This window comes from Mercurialis annua, linkage group LG5 (assembly GCF_937616625.2).
Source record: "Mercurialis annua linkage group LG5, ddMerAnnu1.2, whole genome shotgun sequence".
NCBI lineage: Eukaryota > Viridiplantae > Streptophyta > Magnoliopsida > Malpighiales > Euphorbiaceae > Mercurialis > Mercurialis annua.
The window spans coordinates 7,648,352-7,668,660 of NC_065574.1; the positions used below are offsets into that span (position 1 = coordinate 7,648,352).

General features: G+C 33.3%; 1 protein-coding gene across 1 annotated transcript; it reads right to left on the reverse strand.

The window, feature by feature from the left end:
- Positions 1 to 11,340: 11,340 nt before the first annotated feature.
- Positions 11,341 to 13,567, reverse strand: LOC126683217 (amino acid transporter AVT6E). Its single transcript, XM_050379064.2, has one exon. It carries the CDS (start codon positions 13,365 to 13,367, stop codon positions 11,880 to 11,882), a length of 1,488 nt encoding a protein of 495 aa, XP_050235021.1. The 5' UTR covers positions 13,368 to 13,567; the 3' UTR covers positions 11,341 to 11,879.
- Positions 13,568 to 20,309: the final 6,742 nt, after the last annotated feature.

Consider the following 20,309-nt stretch of genomic DNA (forward strand, 5'->3'; position numbering starts at 1 on the left):
GTCCAAAAAGATACATTTTTTTTTGTTTTTTAAAATTAAATTAAAACTTTTAATTTTGGGGATTTTAGTCCAATTTAATTGTTTATTCAAATGAACATGTATTTTTAGTGATAAGCTAGGGAAATTTAAATATCTACCTTTTTAAATTTTTATTTTATTTTTCGTATAGTTTTACACGTATAAGTTATAAAAATATAATTTTAATATAGAATGTTAAATGGGCAGTTTTTGAAACTGGCGGAGAGTCGATATCAATCTTTAAAATTATGATATGAAAAAAAGCCATGGATTCTTTTAATCTATCATGTCCAATGTGAATCATGATAAGGATATGAGATTAGGAGTTAGGAGGATCACAATATATTCACAAAAAGTTAATGAAATTGCCTAGAGAAGACTTAGACTTTAACTTATATTTCTAATTATTTTTAGGTAATATGGTTATCTTGAACATTTAGAAATGAGAAATGAGCAAAGTAGTTGAAGCTTGAGAGTGACTAAAAGAAAAAGAAGGAAGTGGGGTTTACATGACCAAGTTCCCTTCAAAAATGGGGTAAATTGTGACCCTTAATTAAGAGTGAGCCTTAAGGATTGCTTTTCTTTGATAAATTGCATTGCCATCAATCACGCCATGGCAAAATAGGATGGGGACATGTATTTAGTTTTATTGGAGAAAAGTGGAAAAGATTTGGACTCAAAATTTTCAAACTTGGCAACCCTTTTGCTAAAGTTGGATTATATTTATGTTTAGTCTTAAAGCAAGCCTTCTTATTCATTAATCTATGCTTAATAATACTAATCAATTAATTCAGATTTAATCATCTAAAAATATCTCACTCGTTGATATTTTTTTATTTATGGCTTAAATTTTCAAAATCGTTAATTTTATCTAATTTTTTGAATCATATTTAATTGTAGCAATTTTTTCAAATTAAAATAGAAAAAAATTCATATATATGACAATTCATATATATTTGTCATATATTATTTTATATTGTTTAAATTTGTATTTTTGTTATACAATTTCAAATAATATAAAAGGTATATTTAATTTTTTCATTTTCAATTCAAAAATCATGTCTACAATTAGAATTTACAATTAAAAATAGACTTTAATTAAAAAATTAAAATATTTGAACCATAAAAAAATCGAAAATGTTTTCAATAATTAAACTTCTAATTGAAGTATTAGCCAGAAAATGTTAATTAAACATTTTACTATATTTAGCTAGTGATAAGGGCTAACTACATTTAGCTAGTGACAAATGCTAACTCCATTTAGCCAGTGACAAGTACTAACCGCTTAGGATTATTGTAATAGAAGATATCTATATATAGTTAGATAATTTTTTAAGCATGGGTAAATTTGGAGTATATGCAATTACGCATTAAATGTTGGAAGTAATCGACAAACATCATATATTTAAGCGTGTTTTAAATTTTAACATAAATTTCAGATTTTACATTTTAAAATATAAATTATTATTTTTTAATTTAAAATATTAAATAATTTTTAATAAAAGACCCGGTGTGGACATTAAAATACTGACATGATAATATATATTCCGATGTTTGTGATAATATTTTTTATTGCAAAATTATTTGGCATTTTGAATTATAAAAAATAAATAATTCATATTTTAAATTATTAAAAATAAAATTTGTATAAAAGGTACAAGTTAAAATTTATGATTTAGGTCAAATATGTATATATAAAACTAACTTGTAACATTAATTAATCTAAAACTTTAAATTATACTAGCTTTATCGAGTAAAGTTGTACTCCCTCTGTCCCATTTTATTTGTCCATTATACTATATTTAGATGTTTCAAAATGATTGTCACAATTGCATTATATACACATATTTTCCTTTTTTACCCTTAATATTAATGAATATAATTTATAGAATAATGTGTACAATAAATACATTTGTGTTGACATTTAATGTTATTATTATTATATTGACTATTTTTTTTCCGATATAGTAGTAATTCTAAATTAACTCAATAATCAAAAAAGAGTATAAAAGGAAGAATTATTAGTATTTAATATTTTCTTAATATGTGTGAAAATAAAAAGTGGACAAATAAAATGAAACGGAAGGAGTATCTTTGAGTATTTTAGCGCTCCTATGAGCCAATTTTATATAAATGAACCATTAGATTAAAGTGCACAAGTTGACTACAAAAGCAAGCCTTTCACTGGCACAAGAAATTTAGTGCAAAATGCAAATGGCTAAATAATTTAATTTCTTTTTTTCAAATTTGACGAGGGTATCTGCTTCTTGGAAATTAAAAAAAGAAGGATGGGATGCTGGTAAAATAATATGTATTATATTAAGTTTAATCTTTTATTTATACTATCATCATCTTATATTAATTGATTAATTGTACATATCGATTAATTCGGATTCGAATCAAAAAATACATGAGCCCCCAAAGGTTTGACCTATTAATTCAAATGATGTTTTATTGTACGAGTTGTTGTCTACCATCACTAGCTAAATAGTGATTAGTGATCAATTAATTAATTAATAATACTATTTTATGGCATGATTAGGAAAATTGTAATGTAAGATGATCATGGTCTCTATCTACTCTTAAGTTGAACCCTGCAACTGTTGACATCTTTGCTAACTATATATTGTGTAGTATACAGCAAAAAAAAAAGTTTTCCCCGCCAAATATAATAATATCTACATTTTTTTAATTTTTTTAATTATTTTAATTACACATCTAAAGAAAGTCCTTAATCCCAATTAACATACATACAAAAATAAAATCAACAAGTTAAAAAAAGTCAAACTAAAAAAGTTGCACTAAAGAAAAAAATAGCATATATTTAATTTCTCTCACATTTGACACAATTAAAGAAACCATTAACTCGATTAACATAATTTTTCTACAAAAAATAAGGTTTATAAAATGTTATCAACAAATTGTATTATATTGTTGTTTTAGACTCAAACTTGATTTTACCTGTGTTCTTTATTAAAAAAAAATTGTTAATCATGGATTGCCGTCACTAGCTAATCACTTAAAATTTCTTATAACATCTAAAACTAATGTATATTATCTTTAGCGGCTAATAATTTATATACATTATTTAACAAAAAAAATTATATACACACGAAAATAAAATAAAAATATTAACATAAACCTTGACTTATCATTATATTTCACTTATACATGGTCACTTCTAATCAGACTTGGCAATTTATTAATATTAGAAAGAAAAAAAAGGAAAAACACTACCAATCAAGATTGGCTTATTAAGTTGGAGGTTCTCTGAAAATTTGTGAAATTTTTATTGAATTAATTAATATAATTATAAACTATCATAATTTATGTTTTCTCCTAAATTATTATTTATATAATTACTTCATAGATACCGTGGTTGACAACTTCATTAAATAGAGATAAATGTGATGTTTCTTTTATAAAATTAATTTTTACTTAGATCAACTAAACTTTTTATTATTTATGTTATTTAAGAATTCATACTTTTGATGGCAATAAGCTATGCATTCAACAAAATAATTGACAGATAAATAATTGGACTTATTTGTAAATATTTTTGACAAAATTTAAAATTTAATTAATTTAAAATAAACATGTTGGATTAATTTATAAAAATAAAAAAGATTGATAATTTAGTCAACTATTATAAATTTAGAGACCAAAATAAGCTTTTTTTCTAATTTAGTACTCTAGGATTGGAGGGTTTGTTTTAAATATTTTTTTTTAAATTAGAGTATATTTTGAACTGAAATTTAAGATTGGAATTTTCTCAAATTTATTTTCAACTTGAAGGGTCATTTTCACAATCAATACCATTTATTGTGAAATGAATGTTGTATATTAATTTAATTAAAATTATATTTTTTTAATCTACCCTATTTATTATGAAATTTTATATCATTAAATGAAAGATTTAGAATTTCTTTTAGCAGTAACCCCCATAGTTTTTTTTTTTTTTTGAAAGTAGAGATTGTATTACTCAGAAGCTGCAATATCAGCAAGTACAATGTTGTGAATTTCTGGGGGTGTACACCCCACCCAAATACAAAAAGATTCTTGTCTTCTAAAGGCAAGACCAGCCAAAGCATGAGCTATCTCATTGCTTTTCCTGTTCACAAAAATGAAACCCTTACATAACCCACTTCTAACCCCTTCCTGACAATCCAGGCCAAAAATGCCAATGTCATTACAAGGTAAGCATTCACTATTAAACGCATTTACTACCACTTTGGAGTCCGAAAGGACAGTGAAAGGAGTAAGATTACATTCCTCAGCCAAACTCACCCCATCCCGTATTGCGCTAGCTTCTCCTATTTCTGGAGGGACCCCCCAATCATACCTTCTGAAACCTGCAGCCACCACATTGCCCCTACTATCTCTGATTACAGCTCCAGTACTATGTTGGAAGTGCCTGTCCCTAATTCCTGCATCAACATTTACTGTATACTCCCCTGGTTTAGGAGGTATCCATTTCCTATCTTCCCCATTGGGAACTCCTTGGTTGACTCTCTTCGACTCCTGCTTCCCTCTAGCTCTTTGGAAGTCTTCCACGTAGGCCTCTGCCCATTCCAAAATCTGGTCATCCTCTTTGGAGGCCTGATTGAATAACGCACAGTTTCTATTATGCCAAATCATCCATAACATTACACAGAAGATCAGAAAAGCTTGAGGAATTAAAATATCAAAAGCATGCATAATTAGGTCTTGCAAACTCCACGTGCGTTCTGGCCTCAGCCTTACAGCTTCTCCCCAACACCTCCACCCTGTCTTTGCTTTTTTACAAAACCACATTGCATGGATTGCAGATTCCTTCTCCCTCCCACAACTATGACAAATGTCCTCCATGTTCATGCGTTTCTTAGTCAGATTTTCCTTCACTGGAATCCAGTTGTGGTAACATCTCCACAGGCGGACTAAGATTTTTGACGGCAGGCGCAATTTCCAGAATCTTTTCCACCAACTCAGCTGTCTTGCCATCTCAGAGCCTGACGGGGTGTCCTGCAGATCACACGCCACAATATAGCCGCTTCTTACTGTATACTTCCCCATCTTATCATAGTGCCACCTTTGGAAGTCCTCAATGGCATGATTAGCAAGGGGAATTTGTTTGATCAAAGTTGCCTCCTCCACATCAAAAGAACTATCAATCAGAGGAAAGTTCCACTGGCCAAGGCTGTCTCTCAGCTCATTCACTCTCAGATCTGGATTCAGTACAGGGGTACTCTGGATTTTGAATGACTTCTCCTTGGGTATCCATTTGTCTTTGTACACTCTGATGCTCCCTCCACTGCCTACTCTCCATCTCATTCCAGCATCTAGGACTTCTCTGCCCCAAGTTATGCTCTTCCAAGTAAAGGAGGCACTCCTAGGGCATTTAGCCCTCAGAAAATCTGAATCCCGGAAATATCTGCTCTTGTAGACTTTTGCTAGCATACAATCTGGATTCATCATAATTCTCCAGCCTTGCTTTGCAAGGAGGCTTCTATTGAAACATTCTAAATTCTTGAAACCCATCCCACCTCTGCTTTTTGGTTTACACAACTTCGCCCAACTTGCCCAATGGATTTTTCTGTCCCCTTCCGTACTCCCCCACCAGAACCTATTGCAAAGGATCTCCAACTCCTTGATCAGCGTTTTTGGAAGCTTGAAACAATTCATAAAATACGTGGGAATAGCTTGTATGACCGCCTTTAATAACACCTCCTTCCCTGCCCCGGAAAAGAGGTTGCCTTTCCATCCCTGCAACTTTTGTTTGACTCTGTCTTTAATCCCTTTAAAGCTTTCCCCTTTCCTACGCCCAACAGCAGCCGGGAGCCCCAAATATTTCTCGTGGCACTTCACTACAGGCACCTGTAGCACTTGCTGAATACGATCTTGGATATCCAGATTCGTTCCTTTCCCAAAGCAGACAACAGATTTTTCGTAGTTTATGACTTGCCCCGAGGCTCTTCCATAGGATTCCAGCATTTGCTTCAGGGTTCTACACTCCTCTACATTTGCTCTGGCGAACAGCAGACTATCGTCTGCGAAGAAAAGATGAGAGATGCTACACTCTTGACCAAACCTAACTCCTTGAAGCTTCCCTTCTGCAACTGCATTATTAATCATGCCAGACAGCCCCTGACCACAAATCAAAAAGAGGTAGGGGGACAAAGGGTCCCCCTGTCTGAGACCTCTTCCTGGAAAAATCTTGCCCTTCACTTCCCCATTCAGCATGAAGGAAAATTGGACAGAATTTATACACTTCATCACCTTATTGATCCATTGGTCCCTGAAACCCATTTTTTCCATCATCTCAGCCACAAAACGCCATTCTACGCGGTCGTAGGCCTTGGACATGTCCAACTTTAGGGCAAGAGGACCATTGAGCTTCTTTTTTGACCTCTTCATGACGTGAATACACTCAAATCCCAACAACGCATTGTCAGTTATCTGTCTCCCCGGCACAAAAGCGCTCTGCGCTTGATCAATAACTTCATTGAGAGCTTTCCTGAATCTGTTTGCTAGGGTCTTGGAGATAATTTTATAGATCACGTTACATAAACTTATAGGTCTAAATTGGGCCATATGTTCAGCATTTTCTATCTTAGAGCAAAACGTAGCAGATCCGGAGCAGATAGCTCCGGCGAAGGAGAAGGTGAAAGGAAGATGGAGAAGGTGCCTGAACCGGAAAAAAGGGCAGAGGATAGGGGAATAGGTAGCGTGATTGCAGGGAAAGATGGGGAGGCAGGTCAGCCTTTCGCGATGATCAAGGAATTGGGACAAGTGCACGATAAGATTTCTGAAGGGATAGACGGAAAGCTGGCAACTCCCAGTGATCTGATCGAGATTAGCATAGAGCAGGATCCAAGCCCGATTAGCAGAGAATTGGGGGCGCGAAATAAGGGGAAATTTAAAAATGGATGTGATGGGCCATATGGGCTTAAGTTGAAGGCTAAAGAAAAGGGGGTAAAGAAAGGAGTTGGTAGGGCCAGGGGTTTTAAAAAGGCCAAAGGTGGGCTTAAAAGCTATAGAGGGCCCCTTGGGGATATTTCCAACCTCATTAAGCTCAAGGGGTCAGATAATCAGATAGAAGGAGAAAGAGAAATAGGGATTGGAGGTAAACCAGAGACATTATCTAAATCTTTAGACTATGTTGAAGGGGAGAAGAAGAAAGAAGCTTTGGTGGCGGACTCTGCGGAGCAGAGCCGCCAAGCATTATGAAAATATTCGATTGGAACGTTCAGGGGTTGGGCTCCCTTCGAACGTTCCAGAATCTGAAGGATCATGTGAGAGTGATCAAGCCTAATATAGTGTTTCTGATGGAGACGAGGTTACGGTCGGAAAAATTAAACAACTTAAGACTTCAATTGAAGATGGAGGGTTGTTAGGGGGTTGACTGTGAAGGGAAGAGTGGAGGATTGGCTCTGTTTTGGGACGACTCGGTAGGGGTCTCGGTGCTGAGTTCGTCCAAATTTTACATTGATTGTATGGTGTCCGATGAAAGAAATCGAAACTGGAGATTCACTGGGTTCTATGGAAACCCCATTCAATCTCAGAGAGTCAACTCCTGGATTTTACTGAGAAGATTACGCGGTTTATGGGATGGGCCTTGGATTTGCGGAGGCGATTTCAATGAGATACTGCGCGAAGGGGAGAAGTCCGGGGGAAACAGAAGGCAAGATAGTTTAATGAGGAATTTCCAGAATTGCCTTGAGGATTGCAATCTTCTGGACGTAATAAACACAGAGAAGGGTTTCACCTGGTGGTGCAATCGAGGGCAGGGATTGATTAGGGAGAAACTTGATCGCTTTGTCATTAATCTTGGGTGGGAGATGATCTTTCCGCACCACCAAGTTAAGCTTTTAGATTATTGGGGCTCAGATCACCGGCCAATAGTGATGTGTGGAGGGAGAGAGGATTATGAGAAGGGCTGGGGAGATAACAGGAAGAGAGGGAGATACCATTTTGAAGAAGCTTGGACCCTGAAGGAGGAGTTCAGGGAGGTGGTGGAGAAGGCCTGGATGGATGTTACCAGATTCACTGAGATTGGTGAGGTCCCTGGGCGGCTCAGAAGATGTGCTAGAATTTTCTCTCAATGGGGCAGAGATAGCATGGGCCAGATCCCCTTACAGATTAAACAAAAGAAGGAAGAGCTGCGGGAGTTGCTCAATTCAGGTGACACCAATATTCCTTTCTCAGTCATTAAAAGGGTAGAGGATAATTTAGAGGATCTTCAACATCAAGAGGAGGTGAAATGGAAGCAGAGGGCTAGAGTAGACTGGCTCTCCCACGGAGACAAGAATACCCGTTTCTTCCATATGAAAGCTTCGAAGAGAAGGGCAAGGAACAGAATTCGGGGCTTGTTTGATGAGGGGGGAGTGTGGAGAGACGATCCAGATGAAGTGGGTGCAGTCATTCAAAGGTACTTCTCAGAGATTTTTGAATCCTCCAATCCCAGCTCGGTGGAGATAGCAGCGGTCACGAGGCATGTGAGGAGTTTTGTCAGTGAGGAGACCAATGAGATGCTGTGCAAGAATTTTTTGGCAGGGGAGATTGAGAAGGCGATTAAAGAGATGCCGGCAACGAAGGCCCCAGGTGGAGACGGCTTCCCTGCAATCTTCTACCAGAAGTATTGGGGCTTACTAGGTGATGATATTACGAAGGTATGTCTCAAATTTCTGAATAGTGATGGTAATATTAATTGCATCAATGACACTGTGATAACTTTAACCCACATAGTTTTGTTTGTTAGGGAAAAAATCCCAATAACTTACTTTATCCATCACATGAGATTAAACCGTTAAACGATTTGCCGGTTCAGCACCACATTTTGTCCGAAAATGCTCTATACTACATATCTTTAAAAATTCGTAGGGTCTCTATTGATTAGAGAAAATCCAAGAACTGCCATCTATTTTAGGGTTAATTTATAAAGTTATTTTAACATGATTATTTTCAAACAGCTATAATTTTAATTTCAGATTCGGCCTCAAATACAAACAAATCCTCAATCTTACCAATAAGTTGTAGTTCAACTGGTATGAACGCTGCATAGTATTCTGTTGGATCATAAGTTCAATTTTTTCCACAAATATACCCCCTCCCCAATTATCAAAAAAAAAATCTCAATCTCAGTAGCATCAACCAATAATTTAAAAATTGAAGCAAATGACCGATTCCATCTTTTGTTATTTAAATTTTAAATGTATAAACTCGGTGTAGAACATATATAGCGTAAATAAATTTATTTTAAAACTAATAGTTAAATCGATTAAATTTTAAACCGATAATTAAACCGCTTCAGCCACAAATTCAATCTCTAAATCAGACAGGCCATTACCAACTTTCTCTTACAAGATCACATGCTCTATGGATTGGAAATTTGAAGTTGAAATATTTGTAGGGTTCACGGGCCTTCCCTATTGATATGCTCTTATTTTATGTCCTCGCATAATCTCCATTTCCATGTGAAGGAAAAGAGACATATTCCATTAAGGACAAACATTCTTTGTTTTTGCTATGCCTAATTGCATTATTTTGACCCAAAAGATCTAATATAGCATCTAAGGAGCGCTCTCTAATTTCAAAAACTTCAAAAACTAAGGTTAATAGTGCCAAAAACTAAAATTTTAAATAACCTGAGATAGATTTCCAATTTTAAAAATTTGATTTTATTTTTCATTTTTTGGTACCATTAGACCTAAACTTAAACATAATATAGATCTTATTTCTTATTATATTCTTTAAAATGACAATAAATTTAATTTTCACCCCTTAAATAAAATTCCTGGCTCATCGAGTACTTAAACTTTTGCAGTACAGATCTTTGGATAGTTTGAAGTAGACAAGGATTAAAAGGAACTTTTATCTTAAACCACAAGAATGTTTGAGTTGTTAGACAAAGGAAAAGCAAGCCATGTTCCAAGATCATGGAGCACCATGCAATTTTTGGTACAGATTATTGCCACTTTCTGACCCTAATCATTTTTATCTTTTTATGGGTATTTTTGCAATTGTGGAATTCATCTATATTTTACATAATTTTGAAGTCATGATGATGATGGTGCAAAATTTTCTTGTTAGTTATAATTGAAGAATTGAATTTTTAAAACTTGAAACTCAATCGTTTACATGTAATAAATTTAATACTAAGTTGTTACTGATTACTGAATAAAGAATAGCTATGCTAATTTTTGTTTGGAAATTTCCCTATCAAAGTTTCAAAGATTAAGTGACCAACTCTAAGCAAATGACAAGTATGGTTGGGTAGTGATGTTACATTGAGTTGAAGATTTATACTCCATCACCATCTTTGCATACCTAATTTGCCTTTGATTAACTGAAAACTAACCAAAGGTTGTTAACTACTAATGATTTTGATCCATAATTTTCCTTTAATTAACTGAAAACTAATCATCTATCAAATGAACATTCAGATATGTATTCTACAATTAGAAGTGAGCAAACGATTGGTTCGATTAAAAACCGAATGATTTAACCAAACTTCTTTATCTCATTAACCTAATAACCTGAATTAACGAAAACGATCTTCAAAAAAAAAAAAAATTAAAGAAAACCATATTTATTGAAATCTTAAAAATACAAAACCAGAACAACCTAATTAGCCGGTTAAAATGATAATAATATATAAAAAAGATCTTAAAAAAATAAAAATAAAATCGGTTAATTTAGTTAACCAAATTTTTATAGTAATTTTTAACTGTAACAGAACTAATTTTTTATTAATCGAACAAACTAAACTAACCAAATTAACTGAAAATCTTTAACATGATTAACCGAAATAAACCGGCTAATTCAATTCAACATAATTCTTGCTCAGCCCTATCTGCAACACCTTGATGATCAATTGAAGACTTACAATTACTGGCTTAGAACATTTATTGCCCAAGTTAGGAAAAAGCATTTAGCCCATTCAAGCCCTAAAGCAAAAGACCTTCACATCCCAAGAGTATCATATTCAGTGGCGGATCCAAGATTTTTTTCAGCTCGAACTTAACTTCTTCACCTTCGATTTTCTGTCAGTCCGACTTAACCTCCATCTAGTCTTAAATTTACCATAAACCTAAAACCTACCCTAGCCTAAGGATAGTTCCGCCCCTAAGTACTACTCAACTCGACCAGTTCCTAATATGGCAGACTTACTTTCCTACCTGCCTACTTTTATCCTTATGAAGAAGATTGGTTTAATTAGTTGGTTTTATCAATACCATATTAGCACTTCATTCCAACCAAAACAAGCATTTAAAAACCTTATCTTGCATAATATCTACATGTTATGATATGCACACAAGATATTAAAGCAACCATAGTGCAAAGTTGAAGAAATTGGCAAGCTTTTATTTGATGAACCAAAATTGTAGTTCTGTAATGCCTCTTGTAATATGGCTGCAAGCTCCCTGCTAAAACAATTCATTTTAGCAGCAGTCTTGCTGTCAATGACAATGTATATAGTCTCAACTTATTGTTGCTACAAAAATTACACAAGTATAGGAACTAACTCATCAATTCAAAGAACTTTTTATCGACTTACATGTAGTAGGTTAACGTAAAAGAATTCTCTGTAAATGATCTTCAAAGCTGATAAAGCCTATCAAAGTTTCTCCAAGAATTCCTCGTATCTGAAACATCATCACCTCTCACAGATTGATCCAAGCCTCTGTTCGAACTCCTAGCATAATGCAATTACAAACAGCATTCGCCAAGGGCCAGAACTTTTCATTATATAATTCAGTTATATGATATGATTAGGCACCGGAGAAACATGAAAACAGCGATATTCCCCCTCGCCTTAATGGAATATCGCCATAATTTTCTTTGTAGTGACTACCACAAAAGTGATAAAACAACTAAGATAATCATTTGCTTTTAAGGCTATAAATATTTCCAGCCACTCCAACAATGCTGACTACTACTGCCATAATTAACATTACCCATGAAAGTAATTTATCCCCACGACTCAAACCCTCCCCTCGATGGCCCAATCTCAGTGCAACAAGAGGCGGAAAAATGAAGCCTAACGACACTGCTGTAGTTGCCCCTGTAAATTTAAAAGCTGTCCAGATGTTGGGAACCATGGTAGAGCCAAAGTATATCAGCCCTAATAGCACTGCTGTCAATGCCAAAGATCTCTTCCTACTCTCTGAAAGTGGAGCGGATCCCACAAAAACCACGGAATCCACTGTTTGCCTTAAAGAGAAATGAATAACCGGAAAAACAAGAACCAAATGAAGAATATAACCGACCCTAACAATATAATCCAATGTAGAGCTAAACGCAATACCTAAGTCTGCGTCAAAATTGGTCAGGACATCAGCTTCGGTATCCTTCCCGAACAGTAAGTAGCCTGATATAGCAGTTGAAGTATAAACGCCAACGCAAAGAACAGTTGTAATTCTCCCCACCCGGTTCATCTTCTGAGGCGACCGCCCTTCAAGCTCATTATAAATTGGTTGAACATTAAAGTGGCAGATATAAGCATTCGTCATGATTGGAATCACCACAAGTAAATCTAAGATAGCCATCTTCGAACTAAAATCAGGAGTCATCCTTGGAGCCTCTATTTTCCCTTCCACAAGCTTAATAAAAGCAACAATAAAACACACGACAACAAACACAACAGCTAAAGCCACGGAAGCAGCCGAAGTCATGCTCAAAGAATCAATCTTATCGAGAGAACAAAGAGGCGCAAGAAAAACCACCACCACAATCAAAACCACCAGCTTCCGATGATCCCACATCCCATGCCCTAACCACTGATCGAAAACCCCCATATGATGAAGAGAACCCGACATAACATCACCGATAATAATCAAATACACAACCATAACACCAGCATTGTTCACAATAATACAAATCTCAGACAAAACCTTTGCAGTTTTCCCTAAAGCACATTGAACAACTTCACCATAAGACGAAGCCTTACAAAGCACCGAAAACCTAATCAACATCTCGACACTAATTTCCGACAAAACCCCCATCAAAACAATCAACACCACCCCTAAAACCAATCCAAGAACCTTCATTGTCGCCGGTAAAGCCATGATCCCGGCGCCAATAATCGATGTAGTAAGATTAAACACAGCACCATAAATACCAGACCATTTACTATCATTATCATTGCCAGATTGTTTCACCAATGGATAATTGTCAACATCAAAATCATCATCCTCACCAACATTACAATCTAACATGTTAAAAGTTTCAACCTTTGAATCCTTAAAGCCATCCCCATCATGAAATTTGAGATGGGTATTTGTGGGGATCTCAGAATTATCATAATCATGGTGTTGCAATTGTAATTCAACGTACGAATTTTTTTGAATAGCAGTGTAATTGCTATCCATTACATAAACAAATTGCAGATCTTGATTGAGAAAACAGAGAATTAAAACACACAAAAAAGATGAAAACTTACAGAGATGGATAATTATGAGTAAGTCAAACGTTGTTTTGGTTTGGTCTGTTGTTTTTCTCTTCGAACGAAAGAAAGAAACAAAATTGGAACTGGTTGAGGAAAAGGTTTTTGTTGAGTCAATAGTTTCATTGGTTAAATTGCTTTGTTTTTATAATTTTTTTAATGCCATGTCATCTGGGTCCATGTGAAATAAAACTGAGTCTGGGCTAGATCTGGTGGCTACAGCAAAACTTGAAGGATGAGCTAAGCAAAATCTATTTAGATATTTTTATAAAGACGTAAGTCTCACTTTAGCCTCCCTTTAATTCAAAAACAATAGTTTATTGATACTTATTTTAATTTTATACTCAATTTAGTCTTAAGTTTTTTTTTTTTATCGGTTTACATCAATTTTTACCCTTGATTCGGCGCTTATTGCTTACCCCTGATGATTATTATATGCTAAAATCGGAATAAATGATTAAAAACCAAATTTTTATGATCAAATTAACTATAAAATTAAAATATGTGTTAATTGACCATTGCTTAGAGGTGTATGAAAAAATTATCGAAATTCAATTTTGGGAATAGTACTACATTTTTTTGAATCAAGGGTTAATTTTTTTTTCTTTTGTGACTCGGGATCAAATAACTTGCTCTCAGTCTGATCAATTAAGGATATTATAATCTTATTTTAGGTAAGTTAAAGACAATATTTTCTGTTTTTGGTCAATTAAAAATAAAATTAAATTAGTTTGAGTTATGAACTTATTTTATGTTGATCTAAAATAAAAAAAATATAGTCCTTATTTGATTAAAAGATTTAAAATTGAATTATTTGACCATGAGACACAAATATAAAGACCGGATTGAGATTTTATTCATTTAATTTTTCTTTTTATCTATAAATTTTAATAATTCTAGATTATATTTAATTGACCTAATTAAAATATAAATTGTGATCATTAATGTAATTAAGAGCATAGAATGGACGATCATAATTCTAGATTCTATTTTGTTCATCTTTTTCTAACTAATATGAAAATTTCGCCACTGATTTTGTGTTGCATCATTTATCATTACCTGCAAAAGAAAACTTAACATTTGTACACCTTTCTTTAATGCAATAACTATATTTGTTCATTGGCAGGGCTTGGATCATGGATGGAACAAATCGAATCCAACCGGTTGATTCTATTAAATGTAAGGTTAAGTCCAGTTCAGTTTAATTTAAATCCAATGTTTTATTACTTAAATTTCGTCCATGTATTAAATTATAAGAATTCAGTTTGTTGTTTTTGACTTATATATAAACTTAACTAAAAAATTAAATTTGAATATAAAAAGAAAATTCTGATATGAATTCATACTAAAATCCAACTTAATGAAAACAATTATGAGATCGAAAGAATATAATTGTCCTATTAATGCACAAAAAAGAGTAAGTCATTAATATATGTTTCTTCGTGACGGAATATGTCTGCTTATTTCTTGATTCTCAAGCAAAACACAGTGAACCACAAAATGAGTGCACGTCTCCTCGCCTGTAGAGAACGAACATAAAAACTGACTCAAATTCAGTCAACCGCACATTATTAAAAAAATTGTTAATTTGTTTCTTAGTACTAATATTTGGTTCTGAATCTCTGGTTAGTGTGTTTACTAGTGTTCAATGATGAAATTAGGTCATTGTTCGAATTTAAAAAAAAAATATGGTCCCGTCGGATACTGACTCCTGACTTTCGCGCTAATTTTCGTGATTAATAGTGTTTGTATTAAGTTTTAATTAATAACAATGATGTGTCACTATATAAAATTTTATGTGCGTGCGCTTTACCCTACTGCTCACACCATCATTTGCAGATTTTTTTGATGTGTATATATCTAACAATTTGTATAGGAATATAGTACTAACTTTTTAAAATTATTAATTCTAATTAGTTTACTTTGCCCCAGTACTGCTACGCTATTCCCCTTCGCCTTCGGGAAAGCCTCCTCCCCCTACTAATGTTAATGAATTTATGTCGGCCTTTCTGTTGCTTTTTGGGCTCTTGGGGCTGGACCAATTCGTTAGCAGTGGCGAGTAACTTAAATACGTTCGCTCACGCCTAACTCTTGTTAGTCACTTCTCTTACTCTATTGACATGAGTTTTTAGTGGATTATGAGTTAGAAAAGAGTGTTGGCCGAAGCTCACGTGCTCATATGAACCATATCTCCTACCATCTCATATAGGAATTTCTGTCCTTGTTGGAAGGCTAATAATCACCCATGGCACCTCAACTTTAGGGGTACGGCCGCTAAACCCCCTGATGTTTAAAAACGGGCGCTAAACCCCCTGATGTTTAAAAACGGGCGCTAAACCCCCTGAACTTTGAGGTGGCGCTCACAAAACCTCTTTTGCTCCAAATATGACGAAAATACCCCTGGCGCCGTTTTTTCAGTCAATTGTCAGTTTTAAAAAAAAAACTGACACTGCCATATCATCTGACACGTCAGAATTATACCTTTAAAAATTCAAACACCCAAAATACCCTTACTTTAATTTAGAAAAAGACAAAAAAAAAAAAAACTCAATCTAAATTAAAGTAAGGGTATTTTGGGTTGAGTTTTTTTTTTGTCTTTTTCTAAATTAAAGTAAGGGTATTTTGGGTGTTTGAAATTTTTAAGGTATAATTCTGACGTGTCAGATGATATGGCAGTGTCAGTTTTTTTTTTAAAACTGACAATTGACTGAAAAAACGGCGCCAGTGGTATTTTCGTCATATTTGGAGCAAAAGGGGTTTTGTGAGCGCCGCCTCAAAGTTCAGGGGGTTTAGCGCCCGTTTTTAAACATCATAGGGTTTAGCGCCCGTACCCATAAAGTTGAGGTGCCATGGGTGATTATTAGCCTTGTTGGAAAGACGTGGAACCCAAATCTAAAAATAACAAGAAAAAAACAACTCCAATATCCTAACTGGTGGTGGACGAAAGCTGAGCTTTTGGGCCTCGTAGCAAAGCAGGAGTTTGGGTTGGTGTTGTATAGGGGGCGTGGGAGTTAACACATAGTAAATAGAGAGTCCTCAGAAAGCCTCTTTTACTAAAAAAAACAGCCTTAATAGTATTGTAAAATCAAGGGATTAGCTGGAGGTAACAACGCCTTAAACATAAAAAATGAGTCAGTAGCAAGGAAAGATAGAAGAATCTCACGTCAAGAAAGTTGGAATCCATTGCTTAATTTCTTAAGTTTCGTGCAAATAATAGTCTAGATGTATAGGTACGTATTTTCAAAATAGGTACGTATTTTCAAAATAGGTACGTATTTTTCAGATAGGTACATATTTATTAGAGTCGTTCTTAAAAAAAGATTCGAGTATATGAAACTTTGACTCTATTGCATAAGTGATGCACGAAACCATTGAGAGATTACCTCTATCCTAAGTAGAAAAAGCCGAGTGGAGAAGCCCCCAGGAACAGTAGGAAGGAATCATACCCGCCTCTGAATTAGTACCCTTGCCTACACAAGCATGTCTCCTCTAAGGGCTCGGGAAATGAGAAAAAGGAGAAAGGACGCCGAAAAAAACAAAAAATAAAAACTCATATGGGATCGAACAATACAAGAAGATTATATTTGTTACGGTTAATCCATGTGTTCGAGATTTTTTGCTTTGTCAATCAATAAAAAGTCTTTGTGTGATTTAATGACAATAAGAGAATTAAGGCTAGGGGTATAAAATTTTTTAAAAAAAATATTTAGAACGAGCACATAATTTTTTTAATTTCTTATATTATTTGAATCGTAATTATTTTTGAATATTACTAGAAAATATATTACTTTTTCTATAAAAAAACTCTCAAACCTTTTTAGTTTATCTTTTGATATTTAAGCCATCACGCTTTAGTTATTTATGTCAGTTTTTCAAACGTGAGAATTTATTTACAATGTAATTTTTTTATTCTTTTTTTCTAAATAACTTGAAAGATTATTCTTTTTGTAGGTTCTGCCTGAAATAAAATTAAAGTCATGCTTTTCAAATTAATATTCCCTCCGTCTCATTTTAAAAAGTCTCATTTTATTTTGCACCAGATTAAGAAAACACTAAAAAGCACTAATTATTTTTTTTCTTGTTTTTTCCTTATTAATGATAGTGAAATTTTCAAAATAAATTATTTTAAGGTGATTTAAAAAAAGTCAAACCCATCAGTAGGTCCCTCTACTTTTTGACTTTTACTCCGAAGGTCCCTTTATTTTAATTTGTCGTTTACGTATTCCTCTACTTCCATTTTTTTTGTCATAGTGCTCTTTGACGGAATACGGAGAATGTGCCACATTCTACGTTATTAAGAGTGTGTCAAAATGACATTTGAACATTAAAAAAGTGAAAAATACATTACAATTCTTGTACTTAATGTATAATACGTTAAAACCATTATACTTAGTCTACAAATTAAAATCAAATGCTATTTTTATATTAAATTAATTAATATATTATTAAAAATTCATATATATTTACAAATAATTAACATTTTAATTAACTAATTAAAATTAATTTAAAAATTATAATTAGTATATTAAATTTTAATTTATCTTGAGATTTAATTTTTATTTTAAAATAAAACTTAGTCCATAATTTTAGTCCCGCCGCCGTCTTTTTCCGCCGTCCATCTCATAAAATTTTGATTAAACGTAATTTAATTTTAATTTATTTCATATTGAATTTTTATTTTAAAATTTTATTTAGTCTATAATTCTAGTCCCGCTGTCGTCGTCATCTCGCACTCTGACCATCACCATTTTTTCCAAGCCCCATTCTTACGGCCGGCCATTCTGAAAAGGTGGTGGCCTGTTTTTTCCATTAATAGAGAAGACATGTTTTTTTCCTCTATTAATGGAGAATACGAAAAGCTCTCGTCTCATTAATGGAAGAGAGGCGAACAAGTGTCTCCCCCATTAATGAAGATGCCTACTTCTCCTCCTTCAATAATGGTGGAGAAAAAGGCCGGGATATGGAGAGGTTAATGATGAACTAGAGAAAAAAATAAAAAAAGGTGTTAATTATTTTTTAAATTTTAGCTACATTTTTTTTATTATGACACGTTATTATTTAACGACAAGTTTATTAGTTAACCGATAATGTGAAACACATTCCACATTCCATTTATCAATGGTTACTAGATAATGCAAATAGAGGACACGTAAACAGAAAATTGAAGTAAAAAGACATCCGGAATAAAAGTCGAAGAATAGAAAAACCTGATGATATATTTGGCCTTTAAAGAAGGACAAATGAAATCTCTTAAAAAATCAAGCAGTTGAGAAACCTCTCAAAACCTATTAAGTTTTGACACATAATAGAAAAAAAAATCCTAGCCGTCTCTCTCTTTTAGAAACCTCTCAAACCCTAGTAAGTTTTCTTCTTTTTGTCATTTGGGAGGTGGTTTTTGGCCATTTTTGGCCTAAAATCACCTCCCTAATCTCTTATATTCAGTCTTTTTAGCTTTCTCCATAGTTATTGTCTTTAATTTAGAATAAAATTTCTTTCTTAGCCATTTATGGTTTAGATCTAGAAATTATTTTCTATTCTAGTATCTTAATTTCATTAGATCTGATCTAATCGAAATTAAGAGTAGTTTTTTTTCATCATTAGAGATGAAATTGTTTTTTGCGATGCAAGCGACTTGGATCTCTAAAACAATTAGAGCCACCATCTTACGACGGATTTCACCAAATATCGGTATGTTTTGCGTCAATATCGATGATGTCTTTAATGTTCAAGAGAAGAGATATGTCACAGAAGATGTGATTAGGGATTTTAACGATGAAGTTATAGCTGTTAGCTGTAGCAGTCGTGCGATTAAAGTTAGTATTATCATGGCAAGTGAAGCTAATCTAATTCTCTTTATTTTAAAGGTTGTAATGGATGCCTTCAACAACAACTCTTTGCTTTATAATATTATCAGTTTAATAGCAAATGACTATTTTAGCTTGAGATGCATAAATGTTGTTTTAATAGAAAATTTCATGTGGTAGCATATGACTATTTTAGTTTATCTAATTAGTTGGGGCATGTCCCTCCGATTATCAAATTCTATGTATTGGCTGATCAATCAGCTTTTGATTAATAGAATTTTTTATCTCAAAAAAAAAAGGACAAATGAAGAAGTTTTATGTAAAAGTCTATTAAAAATAAAAATGAGACTTTTAAAATGAAATATGTAAAAATAAAATATGAAACCTATAAAAATAGACGGGGAGAGTATTCTATAAGCATGTGTATTCGCAAAATTAAATTGAAATCGTATTTTTGTCATTAATATTCTTCAAACATGTGTACTCACCTTTTGAAATATGATTATCCTCCTCATGTGCCACTTTTGGATTGAGCGATAGATAATATTTTTTATTTTTATAAAGAGAGAGTTGGATTGAAAATGAAAGCTCACTTGTCTTTAGCTTTCTAATTGTGGCTGAACAACAAAGGTAGAAATGGATGACTACTATTATGGTGTGCACATGAAATTTCCATTTTTTTTATTTATATATATTTTAAAAAGATTAGATTTATTTTATTTATTAAACAGTTAATTAATATCATTATCTTCTGTTATATTATTAATATTTTCTATTATATTTATTAATATATAATATTATTAGATTAAAAATAATTGTATAAAAGTTAAAAGTAATACTTATTTTTACCGACAAGTTTAAGTGTATTAAAAAGTCAAGGGTTTAAATTTGGACCTCGATGATTTTATAGTTGTTTATATATTTTGCCGAATTATTTATAAAATAGACCAATAAATTTTTTAAAATACTAAAATCTTTACTCATAAAAACGAATATCTCAATACTGTAAATATTTCATTGACTTCTGCACAAATATATGCGTGTGGATTTGTCTTCAGTCGTGA

Excerpts from the sequence above, each read along its gene's own strand:
- LOC126683217 (XM_050379064.2), bottom strand. The coding sequence starts at position 13,367 with ATGGATAGCAATTACACTGCTATTCAAAAAAATTCGTACGTTGAATTA.